The 19661-nt window shown below is 38.6% G+C and overlaps 1 protein-coding gene across 1 annotated transcript in view; it reads left to right on the top strand.

Moving 5' to 3' along the window:
• DCHS2 (dachsous cadherin-related 2) overlaps positions 1 to 19661 on the top strand; it is a 275941-nt gene that overhangs the window by 127361 nt on the left and 128919 nt on the right. Inside the window, exon 3 of the mRNA XM_017498790.2 lies at positions 3477 to 3708. Within this exon, the coding sequence (XP_017354279.2) occupies positions 3477 to 3708 (232 nt within the window). The remainder of the gene's footprint in view (positions 1 to 3476; positions 3709 to 19661) is intronic.

Genomic DNA, 19661 nt, shown 5'->3' with positions numbered 1-19661 from the left:
GCGACCCTCCTCCCTCCAATATTGTATACTTTCAAGCTTGAAGCTTTCCCAAACTACTTTCATCTTTTACAGTATAACCTGAGGGAACTGGGTTCCTTACCATAATCCTAACAATTAAATAGTTAAAATGAAATAAAAATGCCACATGAATCATTGGTGGAAAAAAGAAAGGATAAGACAAAATTAAGATGTATGAAAATTAAGACGCATGGGATTTATGAAACGTATCAGCTACCTATTGCTGTATAACAAATTATTCCTGAAGCTAGCAGCTTAAAATAGCAAATATTTATGATCTCACATAGTTTCTAAGGGCCAGGAATCTGCAAGTGGCTTTGCTGGGTGGCTCGACTCAGAATCTCTTACGAGGTTGCATTATCAAAACAGTTTTCATGAGCTGAACAGAAATTTAGCTACACAGCATTGGGAAGTGCACACTCTCAGTGGATGGAGAGAAAATGAGTTTAAATCAGCGTTTCCCGCACTGTGTTCTGTGAGAAACTGGTTTCTTCCAAACTGTTTCTTCCAAAGGGTGTTCTGGGGCCTAAAAAGAGTGGAGAACAACTCAGAACTCACTCCCTCTAGAAATGTACATGCAAAAGGCTCTGTGAAAAGTTCTGAGGCAAAGAATGCATCCACTTAATTTGGTGAACTCAGCATTTTCCCACCTTTTTGTCTAAGGAACTTCTGTATTTTTTTTTTTTGTGTGTGAAGATACATCTTTTCTTCCCTACCCCAGGTACCTCTTTCTAAAATATAGATTTGATCTTGTCACTTCATTAAGGACAGCAATAGTTGTCCCGTGTGGGCGTTTTAGAAGACATTAGAATTCTGTCTTTCTACGTTTCATTTTTTCTGATATTTATGATATAAATAATACATTAGCACAGTAAATGTATATACAGTTTATTAACAGATAAAAATATATTTATAAAGAATGTAGCTGGGCCCAGTGGCTCACGCCTGTAATCCCAGAACTTTGGGAAGTCAAGGCGGGTGGATAACCTAAGGTCAAGAGTTCAAGACCAGCCTGACCAACATGGAGAAGGCTGTCTCTACTAAAAATACAAAATTAGCCAGGCATGGTGGCACAGGCCTGTAATCTCAGTTACTCAGGAGGCTGAGGCAAGAGAATTGCTTGAACTTGGGAGGTGAAGGTTGCGGTGAACCGAGATTGCACCATTGAACCCCAGCGTTCAATGGGCAACAAGAGTGAAACTCAGTCTCCAAAAAAAAGAATGTACACGCCACATTTTATACTGTTGGAGTACTGATGGAGTCTACTGCTGTGTAGAATAAAGTCTGTCCTCCTTAGCAGTTAAATCAGGTGAGAGGAATCTGAATGCCAAGCCTGTCCTCCAGATTCTGTCTAGCCTCTGCCACTACACGCCCAGCCCTCTCTAGCCCCACTAGTGCGCCTACCTTACCCTCAACAAAAATGTGTTGTTCGATGACAATACGTTTCCTACTTTGTGCATCTAACATTTGCTTATTTTTTAGAGCATTGCCTGATTTAGGATCTTTGTTCTTAAAGATCTTAAGCTGGGGCAATATTCATTTCTTCATATTTTGCCTACTTTTTCAATACTTCTCTTACCTCCACCCTAAATGACTTCTTGAATTTGAGGGGAAATAGAGAAAAAAGAGGAAAGGGAAGAAAGAGAAAAGGGAAAGCAAAACTGAGAAAAAGGCCATTTGGAGCAGCAGCAGGGTCTATGGCAGATGTGAAGGAATATTTTCTATATGCTTATCACCAGTCTGCGGTCCCCTCTTACAGGTCGTACCTGGAGACGTACAGGTTACTTATGGTGACTGCAGATGTAGGGCCAGCCTGCATTTTAAGCAGAAGGCCAGATGAATGAACTTGCATTGTTCTTTGTGGAGTCATAACCAGCCCCATTTCTCTTATTCTAATTGATGCCCGGCATGGCTCTGGCACTTTATTCAGCTCAGGACATGGAAAATCATACTATTTCTAAAGTATTTCCCCATCCTTTTTCAGTTCTCAAAGCCTGGAGTACAAGGCATCTCAGAGCTCAGAGCTCAGAGCAGGAGAGCCATTTCTGAGTTGTCTTACCTTCATCCCAAACAACCTTCTTTCCTGCCCTCCCTCCCAGTCAACAAGCGCCCCCTCTCTGTCTGCATGGCAGCAGCTCTCCCTCTGTCTCTTGCCAAATCTTCTTCTTCCTTGTCCTTTTTCCTCCTTGCTCTGTGCCTCCCTGCCAGAGCAGAAAAAGGAAACAAAAGATGAGGAGGGGGAGGATACATGAGTGAGAAAACCCAGGCTGTTGTGACTTACCAAGGATTTTTGTCAAAGACGAAAGTGTCAAAATGCACCCGATAGAAATGGAAAATGGTGCTTTAAAGTAGGAACATGTGTTTTACTTTAGAAAAGTAAGAATTGCCGAGGATTATTTTCTTCTGCTTCATTTGCTCTTTCTTCTCGATTTTAGATGGAGGCAACACAAAATAAACAGTATGGGATCCACTTCTCATTGCTTTAGGTGCTGTATTCCCTTCTAAAACTTAAAAAATTCCAAATTCCCAAATAAATTCGGTCCCAAGTGTCTGGGTTGAGTACCTGCACTGCTCCTGTCCTCCTTCAGGCCCCATCCAGTCTGAACTTGATTCAAAGAGCCTCCTCCTGCCAGTTCTCCCTCCTTCCACTCTGCTGCCCTTTAGTCTGTTCTGAACACGGCAGCCAGAGCAGTGTTGACACCTCAGTGAAATCAGGCCACTCCTGTGCTTAAACTCCTCCTGTGGGGAAGAGCCATGGTCCTTCCAGAGATCTGCAGAAGTCCCTGTGACCTGCTCCTGCCTCTCTGACCTAAGCCCTTCCTGCTTCCTTGCTGCGGCTGAGCAGGCCAGAGAGGCACACTGGGCTCCTGCCTCAGGGCCTTTTGGCTCAGCTCTTTCCTCTGCCTGTTACCCTTTCAGGTAACTGAAGTCTAGTTACCTGAAGTCATGTGGGTTGGTCTGCATGCCAGTGGTACCTTCCTAGCGAGGGCTTCACAGCGGCATACCCCGCCCATGCTCCCTCACACCTTCTTCTTAGCACTTACCAGCAATCATTTAAAAATTATCTTAGGGATAAAAGTGATTTTGATTTCTTTTTGGACATCAGGACAACTTCCCTTGAATATATTTGGCCTCTACTATGAAATTTTTGCCTCACAGCTGCTGTTAGTGGAAATCTCATTCCATGCTTAAGAACCAGCAGTGAAGTACACATACCATGCTATTACATATGAATTCATACATCAAGGTTGAAAATAAAATGAATATATGGATGTGTTTGTGAGTGTGCATGTGTGTGTGTATGTGTGTATGTATGTATACATATTCCTTTGAAATGACAAAATGTGTATATGTTCAAATTGTATTGTTTCACATCTATTCTAGGGTCATCGGCAATTATTCTATATCCCAGTGTTCAGCACAAACTCATTTGTAATCACTGCTCATTCATCCACCAGGGTGGGCTAAGTGCCCAAGCCTTTGTTCGTGTGGACCTGGAGGACGTGAATGATAATCATCCCGTGTTTAACCCATCAACCTATGTGACAAGTATCAGTGGTCAGACCCAGCCAGGCTCCGAGATCATCAATGTTCTCGCCACTGATCGGGACTCTGGGATATATGGGACAGTGGCTTATGAGCTTATTCCAGGAGATGTGTCATCCCTTTTTATCATTGACTCCACCACAGGTATGTGAACTTGGAACAGTTTTTATCCTTTGGATGTAAAGTTTCTGCTTAACTACTTGACCAGAAAATTAGAAAAAGTGACATTTTTTCAATAACGGGGGTGTTGGAGGACTCACTTAACCTTCCAGCAGGCACTGAAGTATATTGAAAAGGGCTGAGGCTTTGTAATTAGGTTAGACATGGATCTGAGACCCAGCTTTGCCTACTACTGATCTTGTGGTCTTTATTGGTTTCAGTGTCCTTACCTTAAACATAGGGTTATCCAGGCTCTGTGACTCACTCCTGTAGTCACAGCTACTTGGGAGGCAGAGGTGGGAGGATGGCTTGAGGTCAGGAGTTTGAGGCTGCAGTGAGCTATGAAGCTATGATCAGGCCACTGTCCTCCAGCCTGGGTGACAGAGCAAAACCCTGTCTCCAAAAAAGAAAAAAAATAAATAATAATTTTATATGTATATATATATATATATGGCACTGATAATACCTATGTTGCAAAGTTTTTGTGAGAGAACTAAAGGCAGTAATTTATGTAGAAATAGTCAGCCAGTGTTTACCTTGCAAATGTTAATTTCCCTTTATTTGTATGATCATGCCATCTGAGAGTGACTTGGGGGTGACTGAGCCTCATTTTGATGTATTAATAGCTAAGATTAGGGAAAAGAGATTTGTACAGGCATCCAAAGTAGACCCTTTTCTCTGTACTAGGTCTGGCATTCCCTTAGTCTCTTTGGGTTTTAGTTTCCTTGTTTTTAAAATGATACCTAAAGCTCCTTTTAGTTCTCTACAATGGTAATTGAATATCTGCCAAAGAAGCCCAGTGGACAAGCTGCCTTTTAGAAATAATAAATATTTAAGAAGTTACCTTCCATGTTCTATTCATTAGCTTGTTGCTAACAAAATAATGGTTTAAATATTTGATTATAAGAAAATTTAAAAAATTTAAGTATATAATATGACATTACAATACTTTCTAGATGCACAGAGATACTCTGGTCAAAAAATGAAGGTGCAAAAAAAGAAAGGAAAAAAAGAAGCTTTTTCTTTTGCATTTTTTTCAACTGATCCAAACAATGGGTAGAATGTGTTTCTATTGTAATGATAATGATAATGTCAGATGCTACACTAGACATTTTCTGTGCATTGTCTTATTGGATCTTCACAACATGCTTTGTAATAGCCATATACGGTAGAAACAAATGATAATTTACACAGGAAATCTATGTGAATGTGCCCCTTCACCCAGCCCCATTAGGTAGAGAGCTGCTGCTTCTGCCTGGAAACTGTGCTTTGTCTGGCTTGTGCAACTGGCCGGGGATTAGTTGTTTACTCTGGCAGTCTTTTTGAGGCAAAATTTTCCTTGCTCAAAATAATACACTGATGTGGTCCTTTTAACATTTCAAAGATCAGAAGAAAATACTTTTGTAGGAAATTAGTCTGTTTATCTGAGCTTTTTCAAAATTCATCTTAACTGAGGACTTAACTGCCCATCAAATCGTCAGGCCCTCTAGGGCACTAGCAATGCCAAAAATATATAGGTCAGCCAGTAATCAGGACACAGGATATAAAAGCATTTCACAGATTGTTTTAAAAAGACATTAACACACTCATCATTCGGTTTCCCCTGGAAGATCTGGAAAAATGAGCTATATGGTATTCTGTTTTTAGACGAGACCTCTGTTGCTGTCCTGGCCGAAGCCAGACTCATGCTTCCCTTCCTGGCAGCGACTAGAGCACAAACGCCATTGTTAATCGTGGAAAGCGCTTTATGTGGGTCATTATCTTAGGGAAGTTTCATGGAATTTTATTTTTAAGCAAAGACCAAATTTATAATGGAAATAGCCTTGGGTTGTTATTGTTGGCAGTTTTGATGCCTGTGTATTTAGATTGAAGACATTTCTCAGTCAAATAGTGCTTGGAATTTGGTCGCACTTAATCATAAGTCATGAGAAATTCATGAGGCCTGGTAGTGCTTTACTTTAACCTTTGGAAGAGAATGAAAAAGCACCATGACTAGCTATGGGAAAAAGTTGTCCTTTGAACAGGCAGTCTCTAAGTTGAATGGTTGAGTTCTGAAAGTTCATTTGTTGGTTGACAGCAACTGAGACCACATTGTATGTAATTGTGGTGTACAAGGTGATGTTTTGATATGTGTATATTGTGAAGTGATTAAATCAAGCTGGTTAACATACCCATCACCTCTCACACTTAGAATTTTTTGTGGTGAGAATATTTAAGATCTACTGTCTTAGCAATTTTCAAGTACAGAATACATTATTATTAATTCATTATTATTGATGTATTAGAATACATTATTATTAAAGCTATACAATAGATTTTCAGAACTCACTCATCCTGTCTAACTGAAACTTCGTATCCTTGGCCAACATCTCCAATTACCCCAGCTCTTGGCAACCACCATTCTATGAGTTCAGTATTTTTGTTTTTAAACTGTTTCTCTGTTTCAATGAGTTCAATATCTTTACATGCCACGTGTAAAAGTGAGAGCATGCAGTAGTTGTCTTTCTGTTCCTGGCTTTTTTCATTCAGCATAATGTCCTTGAGGTTCATCCATGTTGTCACAGATGACAGACAGTCCTGTTTTAAGGCCAAATGGTACTCTATTATGTATATATACCACATTTTCATTATCCATTTATCTGTGGATGGACACTTTGGTTGATTCTGTATCTTGGCTATTGCGAATAATGCTGCAATGAACATTCTAATGCAAATATATCTTTGACATACTGATTGTTTTTCCATTGGATATGTACCCAGAAGTAGACTTTCTGGATCATATGGTAGTTCTATTTTTAAGTTTTAAAGGAACCTCCATACTGTTTTCCATAATGACTGTAACACATTTTCTATATAAGTATGTTCTCAAAGAACAGAACAAGAAGTAGTATTAGAATACACAGTTGACTCTTGAACAATGCAGAGGGTAGAGATTCTGACCCTCCACATAGTTGAAAATCTGTGCATAACTTTTGACTCCCCCAGAACTTAACTGCTAATAACCTATTATTGATTGGAAGCCTTACCCGTAATATAAATAGTGGGTTAACACATATTTTGTGTGTTTTAGGTTTTATCTACTATATTCTTAAAATAAAGTTAGCTAGAGAAGGGAAGTTGTTATTAAGGAAATTATAAAGAAGGGAAAATATATTTACTATTCATTAAGTAAAGGTCTTTATCTTCATCTTCATGTTGAGATGGCTGAGGAGGAGGAGGAAGGGGAAGGGTTGGTCTTTTGGTCTCGTGGGTAGCGGAGGTGGTAGAGACAGAAGAGGTGGAAGGGCAGGGAGGAGAGGCAGGCACACTTGCAACTGTCATTGAAATGTATCCATGTATAAGTGGACCCATGCAGTTCAAATCCATGTTGTTTAAGGCTCAACTGTAGTCTTCCTCTTCTGGATATTTTCTTTCAGGAACCTACATAAAGCTGGAATTTCTTGCTTCCATCATATGGCTGATCTCTACAGAGGCTGCCAATGTAAACACAGTCACAAGCAAGTGCCTCTATCATATACTTGTGAAATAAATGAATAAATGACATACAGAAATATTGAAAAAGTAATTTAAATCTTTCCTAGAGCCTCTTAAAAATTGCATGGGAGTTTCATTGATAAATGGAGCAAAATTTTATTTAAAATCCTCTTTCTGAATCACAGCATGGTAAGTGACTTGATGGCTTATCCCCACGTTTCCTCAAAACTCTCCCAAGACTGTCTCTCCAGCCTACCTGTGCTGGTGCTTTACTTTTTCTTACCTCCCTTTGTCACTGGATTTACTCCGTTCTCTTCCAGAATAACTCCCTGCCCTTGACTATGGGAATTTTCAACTAGTCTCAGCACCTTTCAATTGTTCTCCTTCCTTTTTAACCTAAGTTCTTATATAGGCAGGTTGAGATGTTACAGCATATGAGGAGAATATTAAGAATTGATGAGCCCACTTATACATTGTGACTTCTTGAATTACTCTAGAATTCCCTCTTAGAGATATTCATTTGCTTGCTGGTTCATTCATTCTTTCATTTTGATGCTTTCTCTATCAAACATGCTATTTTATAAACTTACATGCTTTCTGATATAGGTTTGTGTTTTCCTGCAGACAAAAGAGTTCTCATTGATCTGTTATGCCACAACCAAGACTTATGCATTAAAAATAGAGCTCTTTGACTTACTGTGTTCATCTGCTATGAAAAATGTTTTGGAGAGAACTAGAAAGGGGTGTGGCAATGTCATAGTTGTTTTCTCTTGTGGGTTTATCTTCCTGTTCTGTTTCTGGTTTTCTGGGTTTGTTGTTGGTTCAAAGAATATTTTTGTAAAATGTGTTTAGGCGCCAGGAGAGAGATACTGAGTTGAGCCTTCATTTCTCTTATTCTTAGTTCACTGGGTTTCTTTGATGTGGGCACAAGGCAGACCACACTGTTTTGAGTTTTAAAGGGAAGAAACACAAGAGGCTTATTTATTAATAGCTCTTTTTTCATGTATTTTTAATCCCATTTTGTGAATTATAGGTAGATTTCTTCCTCCATTGTTTGAAGTGCTCTCTTTAGTAACATGAAGAGAGCAGTTCTTTGGCTTTGGGGTTTGTCCTATTTATTTTGTAGTTTTATAATGGAAGAAACTACTTTTTTTTCAACTTCTTTTTTAGATTCAGGGGATACATATGCAGGTTAGTTACCTGGGTATGTTGCATAATGCTAAGGTTTGAAGTTTGGGGAATTCAGATCATATTAAGGCAACAGATAGGTTTCAAGCTTTTGAGTTGGTCATTTATTGTTATCCCAAAATATCTCTCTTATTAGGGCAACCTTTGGTTAAATCATGTGGTTTATCTCTTTTTTTATAGAAACATGTTAACGACATAAACATGAATCAATAAAGGTCATAAACAGAATGTAGCTTATGTATTTAAGGAAAAAATGGAAGTCAGTTCATCTGTTCAATACATATTTATTCAGTGCTTTTTATGTTGCAGGCAGTGTTCTAGATGTTTGGGATACATCAGCGAATAAAACAGACAAGAATCCCTGCTTTTGTAGCGCTTACAGCAACAAGCTTATGTTGCCTGTCCTTTGTCTGTTCTATGTTTAGTTGTGGTGTACACAAAATCCAATTTTAGCACTACAGAAAAACAAGTAATTAAAAGGACATCAAACTGCCAGACAAGGGTAGCTGTGCCTCAGTGTTTAGTTGTAATCTTTTGTTTGTATCGGGTGTGTGGATTTTAACATGGACTGTAAGTAATGTAGTACAGACTCATTTTCTGTATTTCAAGGGCAGATTCTTTTCCAATGTTAGTTTTATGCTCAGATTTTATACCATGTAATGATTCTTGTAATTCTTCACGAATGCCACCTTCCTACATTTAATATTGAACACTCTGACATATAGTTAATAAATTAATACCACACTTCATTTCATAAGGGATGTGAGCCTGTTCCCACCAAATAAATGATGACTTTCTTTTATTTGCAAGACAGATCCTAAAATTAATCATGAGCACCTAATCAGTGTATGTCACTTTCATAGGGGAAAAAAGCATGTTAGAGCATTTCCTTATTAGCCTTTCTAGTACAAGATCACAGACTTATAAAGATGGAAAAAACCTTAAAAATAAGCTGCTTCATTTAGTGGAGGAAGAAATTGAGGCTGGAAGGGGTTTGGTGACTTATCTAAAGGGTATACTGTTAGTGATGATGGAATTGAACTTGAACCCCATTCTAAACCTGTGATCTGCTTCTGTGCTTCTCTGTCTTAGATAATAATACTTTTCAGTGTCTTTTCCGTATGTAGTATTGCTTATCTGAGTCTTACATTAGTTACATGGGATAAACAAGGTGAATATTTTTATGTTCATCTGCAGATTAAGAGACTGAAGACTCTGAAAGTCTTAGTGACTTACTCAGAGACACAGTAGTAAACCTGACACTTGAATTTACTTCTTGCATTTCCATTTCAAGGCTTGTTTCAGTATTATGACTTACAAAAACACTAAAGATGAAGCTAAGATAAATATAAATTCTATTGATTCAACTAAATAGGATAGAAAAATGATCTCTCATTGTGACAGGAATTTCTATGTATGAGACTACCTAAACACCAAATTATCTGTTGAATTTTATTTACTCTTTCCAATTGAATAAGTAGAACTCAGTGGACTTTTCCAAAACAGGTACATTTTTCTTAAACTTTTAAAAAAATCCTCAGTATGAGATAGAATTTGAAATCCATTCTAGTTCTTTCAGCCAGCACAACTTAGCCACCAAGATTTGTGTGCGAAATAAAGAGCACAATGTAATCTATTTGGTGAATCAGTTTTTGTATTCTCACAAACTGATTATAGGAGAGACTTTGTAAGTATCTACAACTAATAAGAAATTGGTGTTGATATCCTGTAGTTTTTGGTTTGTATATGTTTGTGAGAGAGCCTTACTTATAAACCCTGTATCTGTTGAAGGTCATGGTTTTATGCTTATTTTTTTCTTAACGATTCCATAGCTTACAATTTTAGTAATGATTTACTTATGATTTTCTAATTATAAATTGCTACTTTGGTTAAAAATTATATTTTTTCAGGATATTTCGTTCTGAAAGTTAGTAGCACTTAGTAGAAGAGCATGATTTTATATATACATATATATATATATATATATATACATAACATACATAGGTATATATACAAATATATATCTCTTTAAGTTCACTTAGCATTGCATCTGTTCAAAAAATTTTTTATTCCAACAGTTTCCTCTATTTAAATAAAAAGTAACAAGATGAAGAACATAGATAAACATTATGCATTATAATTGGTATGCATAAATCCAAGCAGTCATTAAAATAGAAAATAACTGGTGCTCTGTAAATTAATCAACGACATTTTTTAAAGTTAAAGTTGGTCCCTGCACTGGTGGTTAATGACCATTTGCAAGTGTTGTGAAAAATGTGAGCTAAATAATCACTGTACTTTAAAGTATTAAAATATAGTGTCACAAATTTTACTCTGACCAATACATAGGCAAAAGAGCTATTCATTTTATTTATGATTTTATGATTATCTTACTTATTGATTAGTAATATGAATTATTATGATACATGCATATATTATATATGCATATTTATATATAGTAAATAATAAAACATACGGGAGTTACATGTTTTCTGGTCCCTCAACTTCCAATAGAGAGCTTAGTTTATTTAAGAATGTCAGATTCAAATATACAATTACTAGTTAGTTATACTCAATAAAGCTGAAAAAAAGAATGTTAGATTCAAGTAAATGGGTTTTCTAGCTCCTCTTTATATACAAGTGTTTAAAAAAGTGAATGTTTGAAATACTCAGCATATATGAATTAGAAGAACCAGCTTTATCCTAATACTTCCCTCTTACTCTGAGTGATGAGTGTTCATTCAGAGAAATTTACTGAATCTAGTATGCATTCCTAACATTTACCTCTCTTTGTCTCACTTTTCTTAGACTCATAAGCCACTCCTTGGGTCTACATGTTTTTCAAAGATATTTTTATATTTCAGGTACAACCAAGTTTGTAGGCCATAGAGTCACTATCTTATGAAGGTGACTGTGTTTGTCTTTCATGAAAAATAAATGCTAAGTGCAAACTCCATGCATTGATTACGGTAACTTTTGCAAGTAGTGCAGGGCTTCCAAAGAGAGTGCTGGAAAATCTTAAACAGTCAGGCAAGGGAGCATGAATATGATGAACTTGAGCGCAACCTTGCAGGATAGCTCAGATTTGCATAAGCAAGCTGGGGAAGAATAGATAGATTCCAGAGAGGCCAACAACATACATGAAGATGGAAATTATTAAGCATTTGTAATGAGAAATGAAAATTTAAGTTTGGACTGGGAAACTAAGATATATACAAATTCTACATTCCACCCATTCCACAGATACTAGACTCTATGTAAGATTTACAAAGGAGATCCACCTTGTCAAAAGTATAAAAGGTTGATAATTTGGAGAGAGCTGCTGTTGATTTGTGGGTACCAGATGGGGTACCTGCACCTTGATAACTACTCAGAGAATGTTCTATGTGTTCCCTGTATTTTGCTGGCTAACTGTAGACTCATGTCTGATTCTAACCTGAGAAAACTGAAGAAAGGAATGTCTGACAGAATAAGGGAGAGGTTTCTGAAGTGGAGACACGCTACATTCCAGGAGTTTGTAGGGGCAAAGAGTATTTATTTTTTTTCTTCTGAATATAGATTACTTGTGAGGAAGAGTAGTCTAGAGTTGTTATTAGGCCATGTCCTGAAAGGGCCATACTGCAAGTGATCTGGGACCAGTGGCATGGACAATAAGAAGAATTTGCCAAGACAGCTGCAGATAAAGAAAGGCAGAATTATTTAAGAAAATATGAAAATACATTGAAAGAGTGCAATGGGCAGGTCAGTAAGAAAGGAGCTGACTGTAAGGAGATAAAAGATTGCTCGGGATTTTATAAGATGGTGCTAATGTGATATGCTGAAGAGGACTTTGTGCAGTACTGATAACACCAATGTTGCAGTGAGCTAACCTGTGTTTTTCTATCATCCAAGGGTCTGGTGATAGCTGGGCTCAGGAAGATAGTGAGTTATTTGCACAAAAGTGCTATGTCTCCTGGACCACGAAGACAGGCAGACTTACAGCCTACCTGCTTTTTCTTGTTCCTTCCAGTCTGGCTCCTTCTCCAGACTCCTTCTCTATAGTCCAGAGGTAGAAATTCTGAGGACTGTTAACTTTTCAGCAGACAAGGAAGTAATGAACAGTCTAAATAGAGGTGTGTTTACCTCTGCTAAGGCACTTCAAGTAGAGGTTAGCCTTCTCCAAAAAAGCCAGGGTGAGAAGCCTTCACCAAAAGCCCATGAAAGCCAAGTGTGGTGGCTCACACCTATAATCCTAGCACTTTGGGAGGTTGAGGCAGGGGGATCATGAGGTCAGGAGTTCCAGACCAGCCTGGCCAACATGGTGAAACCCTGTCTCTACTAAAAATACAACAAAATTAGCCAGGTATGGTGGCAGGCGCCTGTAATCCTAGCTACTTGGGAAGCTAAGGCAGGAGAATTGCTTGAACTGGGGAGGCAGAGGTTGCAGTGAGCCAAGACCATGCCATTGCACTGCATTCCAGCCTGGGTGACAGAGTGAGGCTCCCTCCCAAAAACAAAATATATACACGATGGAATACTATGCAGCCATAAAAAATGATGAGTTCATGTCCTTTGTAGGGACATGGATGAACCTGGAAACCATCATTCTCAGCAAGCTGACACAAGAATACTGCATGTTCTCACTCATAAGCAGGTGTTGAACAATGAGAATACATGGACACAGGGAGGGGAGCATCACACACTGGGGTTTGTTGAGGGGAAATAGGGGAGGAACAGTAGGGGGTGGGGAGTTGGGGAGAGAGAGCATGGGGAGAAATGCCAGATATAGGTGATAGGGAGGAAGGCAGCAAATCACACTGCCATGTATGTACCTATGCAACAATCTTGCATGTTTTTCACATGTACCCAAAACCTAAAATGCAATAAAAATAAATAAATTAAAAAAAAATAAGCCCATGAAAGCTCCTGTATGACAAAGTGAGCTTTAAACAACTCCGCAGGCCAGAGGTTTGTTGATGTTAGATTATGCTAGTGCTTGTCAAGAAAGAACATTTCTGGCCTTCCCTCCTCCCCTTCTTCCCCCTTGCCTTAATCCTGCATGATTCAAAGATTTAGTTTAACAAAATGATTAAGGAAGAGAAGAGCTACTAGATGAAGAAAAAGAGAAGCCAAGTACTTCTGACCTGAAACCTGTGCCCTTCCAAACTTTAAAGTTAGTTTAGTGCTTGGATTAGTATGTGGTCCTCTACATTTAATTTTAGCCATGCATTGCTCAAGGATGGAGATACATGCTGAGAGATGCATCATTTGGTGATTTCATTGTTGTGTGAACATCATAAAGTATGCTTACATAAACCCAGATGGCATAGTCCAGTACACACCTAGGGTATATGGTATAGCCTATTGCTCCTAGGCTACAAACCTATATCGCATGTTACTGCATTGACTACTGTAGGCAACTGTTTCACAATGATAAGTATTTGTATATATAAACATAGAAAAGGTAGAGTAAAAAGGGAATTTAAAGATTTAAAGTGGTGCACCCGTATAGGGCACTGATCGTGAATAAAGCTTGCAGGACTGGAAGGTGCTCAGGGTGAGACAGTGAGTGGTGAATGAATGTGAGGACTTAGGACATTACTGTATACTATGTAGACTTTATAAACACTACATTAGGCTACACTCAATTTATTTAAATTTTTTTCTTCAAAAATAAATTAACCTCAGCTTACTATAACTTTTTAACTTTATAAACTTTAAATATTTTAAAGTTTTTGCCTCCTTTATAGTAACACTTAGCTTGAAAGATAAACAGGGTGTATAGTCATACAAACATATTTCTTCCTTTGTATACTTTATTGTGTAATCTTTTTTCTGTTTTTAATTTTTTTTATTTTTTAAACTTTTTGTTTTAAATGAGACACAAACACACACATTAGCCTAGGCCTACACAAGGTCGAGATCATGAGTACCACTATCTTCCGCCTCCACATCTTGTCCTGCTGGAAGGTCTTCAGGGTCAGTAACACACATGGAGCTGTCGTCTCCTATGATAGCAATGTATTCTGAAATACCTCCTGGAGGACCTGCCTGAGGCTGTTCTACGATTAACTTCTTTTATCAATAAGTATCCAAAATAACAAAATGTATAGTATAGTAAATACATAAACCAGTAATATGGTCATTTATTATCATTATCAAGTATCATATATTTAACCATGTACTTATGTACATAAGCATGTGCCATACTTTTATACAGCTGACAGTGCAGTAGGTATATTTACAACAACAGCACTACGAACAGTGAGTAATGCATTCCATTATGACATTAGGATTGTTATGATATCACTAAGTAACAGGAATTTTTTTAGCTCCATTATAATCTTAGGGGACCAACATCATAGGTACGTGGTCCTTTGTTGACCAAAATGTCATTGTGTATGTGACAGTGTTACCAGAAAGCGGTCCTGGTCTAGACCCCAAGAGAGGGTTCTTGGATCGCAAACAACAACGATAAGTCCATAGAGTAAAGTGAAAGAAAGTTTATTAGGAAAGTAAAGGAATAAAAAGGAGGCTACTTCTTAGACAGAGCAGCCCTGAGGGTGGCTGGTTGGCTATTTTTACAGTTATTTCTTGATTATATGCCAAACAAGGCATGGGTTATTTCTGAGTTTTCTGGGAAAGGGGCAGGAAATTCTCGAAATTAAGGGTTTCTCTTCCTTTTAGACTATATAGAGTAACTTCCAGACGTTGCCATGGCATTTGTAAACTGTCATAGTGCTGATGGGAGTGCCTCTTAGCATGCAAATCCATTAGAATTAGTATATACTGGGCAGAGAGGATGACCAGAGGTTGCTTTCATTGCCTTCTTGGTCTTGGTGGGTTTTGGCCTGCTTCTTTATCGCACCCTGTTTATCAGCAGAGTCTCTGTGACCTGTATGTTGTGCAGACCTCCTATCTCATCCCATGACTAAAAATGCCTAAACTACTGGGACTGCAGCCCAGTAGGTCTCAGCCTCATGTTACCCCACGCTTATTCAAGATGGAGTCAAGGACCTCTGACATCGGCATTAAATTGAGACTGTTTTGTCATTGAAAATAACTAAGAATTTTAATTGGTTGATCACAGCTGTAAAGACATAGGAGCTTCCTAAATTTTCACTTAGGAGTAGGGGAAAAACAGCTAGCTGCACAAAATAGTCATTCTGTGATTGCCTGCATGAGCTGTGCTTTGTCATCATTCTTGCTGCATGCATTCATGACAGCAGGAGAGTAGCATGCCTGACGGAAAGAGTAGGAGCTGCTGGATGATGGGAGCCACACTGAGTGGGGTGGATTCTGAAGGAGTTCAAAAGCATGACAGATATGTTTAAATTTGATTATTACTGGAATTAAGGGATGATGTAAGGATATTTAGCCTTGGTGTGATATGGTGAAAGTGATATTTAAGGAAAATTATTCTGGCAGCAGTGTCTTAGATGGATTGTAGAACTAGAACATTTGAATAGAAAAACTAATTATAAAACCCAGGCATAAAGTAACGAGGGTTGTACTAAAGAGATAGCAATAAAGACAGAGCAAAAGGAACTTAAGGATATTTTAGAAGAAAAGAACATGAGTTGTAACTAATTGGATTTATTAATGTAAGGATGAGTCATACATAATTTGATAATTTTAACTAAGATGACTGACGGTCCAATAGACATCAAGTTGATGAATGCCTTAGGAGAAGTGTCACCTAAAGTACTGATTGTAACTTAAATCAGAGGACAGGGGAAAATAACAAAATAAAGTATTAATCACTGTTAAATCCATGAAAACATAAATAGTTTGAAGGAAAGAGTACATAAAAATTGTCTTCAAGCCAGGAGCAGTGCTTATACCTGTTATCCCAGCACTTTGGGAGGTGAGGTGGGCGGATGGCTTGAGCCCAGGAATTTGAGGCCAGCCTGGGCAACATGGTGAAATCCTGTCTCCATTAAAAATACAAACATTAGCCAGGAGTGGTGGCACATGCCTGTAGTCCCAGCTACTCTGGAGGCTGAGGTGGGAGGATTGCTTGAGCCCAGGAGGCAGAGGCTGCAGTGAGCTGAGATTGCACCACTGAACTCCAGCCTGGGTGACACAGTGAGATCCTTTCTGAAAAATTAAAACAACAATTTAAAAAATGGTCTTCAAACTTTAGAATATGTAATAATTACTGGCAGAGCTTGTTAAAAATGCAATTCCTAGATCCTTTCCCAAATGTAGGAATCAGATGTCTGTGTAATAACCCAGGAAATTCTGTTTTTACAAGTAGCCAAAATGATTTTATTGCAAGTAGTCAGGGGACACTGTTTGAGACCCTCTAGGGAATAGAAGAAAGAGCATAGTACTTTGCTACAGGAATGCTTAGAAGTCTGAGGAGAAGCCGAGGTGCGGTGGCTCATGCTTGTAATCCCAGCACTTTGGGAGGCCGAGGCAGGCAGATCACGAGGTCAGGAGATCGAGACCATCTGGGCCAACATGCCAACATGGTAAAACTCCATCTCTACTAAAATACACACACAAAAAAAATTAGCTAGACATGGTGGCGCACACCTGTAATCCCAGCTACTTGAGAGGCTCAGGCAAGAGAATCACTTGAGCCTGGAGGCGGAGGTTGCAGCGAGCTGAGATCGCGCCACTGCACTCCAGTCTGACAACAGAGCGAGACTCCATCTCAAAAATAAATAAATAAACAAATGAAAGAAGTATGAGGAGGAAGAAGGACCACTGGGAAAGTCCAAGGGATTGTTAGGGAAGGCAAAAAAGAAAACAGTAACATAATCAAAGGAAAGAAACAAGGAGCAAGGGGTCATCACGGGTCTGATAGATGATAGGAGTCAGGGAACATGAGGTTGGAGATGACACCCAGTTCGATGTCTTTCACTTTCACCCTGTCTGTATTCTTTTGTTTCAAGTTTGCTTTTTATACACAACACATGATTGGATTTATTTTGAAATCCACTCTGATAATGTTTGTCTTTTAACTAGACCATTTTGTCTGTTTGTATTTTCTGAAGTCTTTCCCCTTTTAAATCTGCCATTGGTCCTTGGTCTCATGCTGTCATATTTCTTAATTTTGTGTGTCATTTTTTTTTAATTATGGGCTTGGGTCTTTATCTGAGAGAATTCTTTGAATCCTGAGATGAAGGTGGGTTTCTTTGGAAGGTATTTAGGTATTCGTGTTTCTTTTGCCCGAGTGTCCTAGGGAAATACTACTTCCTACCATTTTAAACTAAATTCTTGGCTTGAAATTTTTTGCATCATCCTGTATTATGAGTTCAAACTGAAAACTGATGTGAATGCTGGTTAATAGTTAGGAATTCTCAAAGGAAAATCTACCACCTCTTATTTATCACTGAATTTCAAGCCAGACAATTTTATTTGCAATCTACTGGGGGTACAAGAACTTATTTCTAGTTCATCCTTAAACTGAAACCTGCGTGGAACTAACTTTATTGGACAAAGTCTTCTGAGATTCTCCATCCCCAGTCTGTACTTACCCACAAACGGCTTTGGTCTTGTCTTCTGCTCCCCATGAGTTCCACAAGGTCAGTAAAAGGAAAGTTCAAGGTCACTAGGATTTCACAAATGCCCTGAGGGCAAAAGCCAAATCCAGTATGCTGCTTATCTTCTAAGTTTCTGACATAACTTAAACTTTTTGCCTTCTTTATTATCAGTTTATTGAGGCATTTAAGATGATGTATTTTTATATTTTATGGAGTACTTGATTTCAGGAGGAAGGTTAGTCAGAGCCCCTAGTGCTAGGAAACAAAACTTTCCTTTAGTAATCTTTTCAGCGATGGTCTGTGAGATGGAAATTATCTGTCTGTGTTTGTCTTATTTTATACTTCATTTTACCAATATTACCTGAGGGTCATGAAAGAGGCCCAAAAGGAACCTCTGCATTTACCAGAAATTGGGAACATTTGCAAAGAAGACAAGTAAGGCAGTCTTTATCTGGACACTTGACTTTTCTGAAGGGGCAACTAGATTCCAGATTCGACACCTTTTGTGATTGGAGGGGATGGCTACTCATCTCTTCTCAGAAGGCTGAGCTTGTCAGAGGGTGAGGATAAAGCAAGCTGTTGCTTCTTACTATCTCAGCCTTATTGGTTTAGAGAAGCACCCATATTTAATCTGGTAGGTTGGGGTGACTTGTGGGGCAGTGGCACTAGTGGGGAACTAGAAATACTTGAAAGTCCATATAGAAAATAAAAAGTTAATAAAACATAATACTAATAAGCCTTTCATTGCTGGACAAACATGGAGTCCTTCACAATTTGTGTGTGTGCAAGTCTCTCTGTGTGTGTGCATGTGTCTGTGTGTGTGTAGCATTAGTTAATGCTGTACTAGGAGAGTTGGAAGTACCTAGATATAACTGATTAATTGCCCAATATGCATAATTCATAGAAATAGGGAAATACCTAAAAGGAATCAGTGACTTCATTTAGAGCAGGGGTTCCCAACCCCTGGGTCACTGACTGGTACTGCTCTGTGGCCTGTTAGGAACCAGGCCACACAGTGGGAGGTAAATGAGCCTTACTGCCAGAGCTCTACCTGCTGTCAGATCAGTGGCAGTGTTAGATTCTTTTCTTTTTTTTGAGACAGAGTCTTGCTCTGTTGCCATGCTGGGGTGCGGTGGCGCGATCTCGGCTTACTGCAGCCTCCGCCTCCCAGATTCAAGCGATTCCCCTGCCTCAGCCTCCTGCGTAGCTAGGACTACAGGCGCATGCCACCATGCCTGGCTAATTTTTTGTATTTTAGTAGAGACAGGGTTTCACCATGTTGGCCAGGATAGTCTTAATTTCCTGACGTTGTGATCCACAAGCCTGGGCCTCCCAAAGTGCTGAAATTACAGGAATGGGCCACCGCGCCCAGCCAGCATTAGATTCTTAGAGGAGCACTAACCCTATTATGAACTATGCATGCAGGAGATCCAGGTTTCGTGCTCCTTATGAGAATCTAACTAATGCCTGATGAGCTGAGGTGGACCACTTTTATCCTGCAACCATTCCCCTGCCACCCCTGTTCTGTGGAAAAATTGTCTTCCATGAAACTGGTCCCTGGTGCCAAAAAGATTGGAGACCACTGATTTGGAGGTTAAGTATATTGAAAATAGCTAAAAACTATTGTATAAATAAGAAAGCATCTTTTCAGAAGAAACTTTGTGAAGGCAGTATTTTTCAATCTGCTAAACCTATATCATTTACAGATTTCTATTTTCAGTATTTATACCACTCTAAATATTTTTGTAATTTTTTGTTGCAGTTGCATTAATTCTGTAATTTTTTTTTTTTTTTTTTTTTTTT

Source organism: Cebus imitator, unplaced genomic scaffold (assembly GCF_001604975.1).
Source record: "Cebus imitator isolate Cc_AM_T3 unplaced genomic scaffold, Cebus_imitator-1.0 Scaffold251, whole genome shotgun sequence".
NCBI classification, from domain to species: Eukaryota; Metazoa; Chordata; class Mammalia; order Primates; family Cebidae; genus Cebus; species Cebus imitator.
This window is presented reverse-complemented; position numbering and strand designations above follow the sequence as displayed.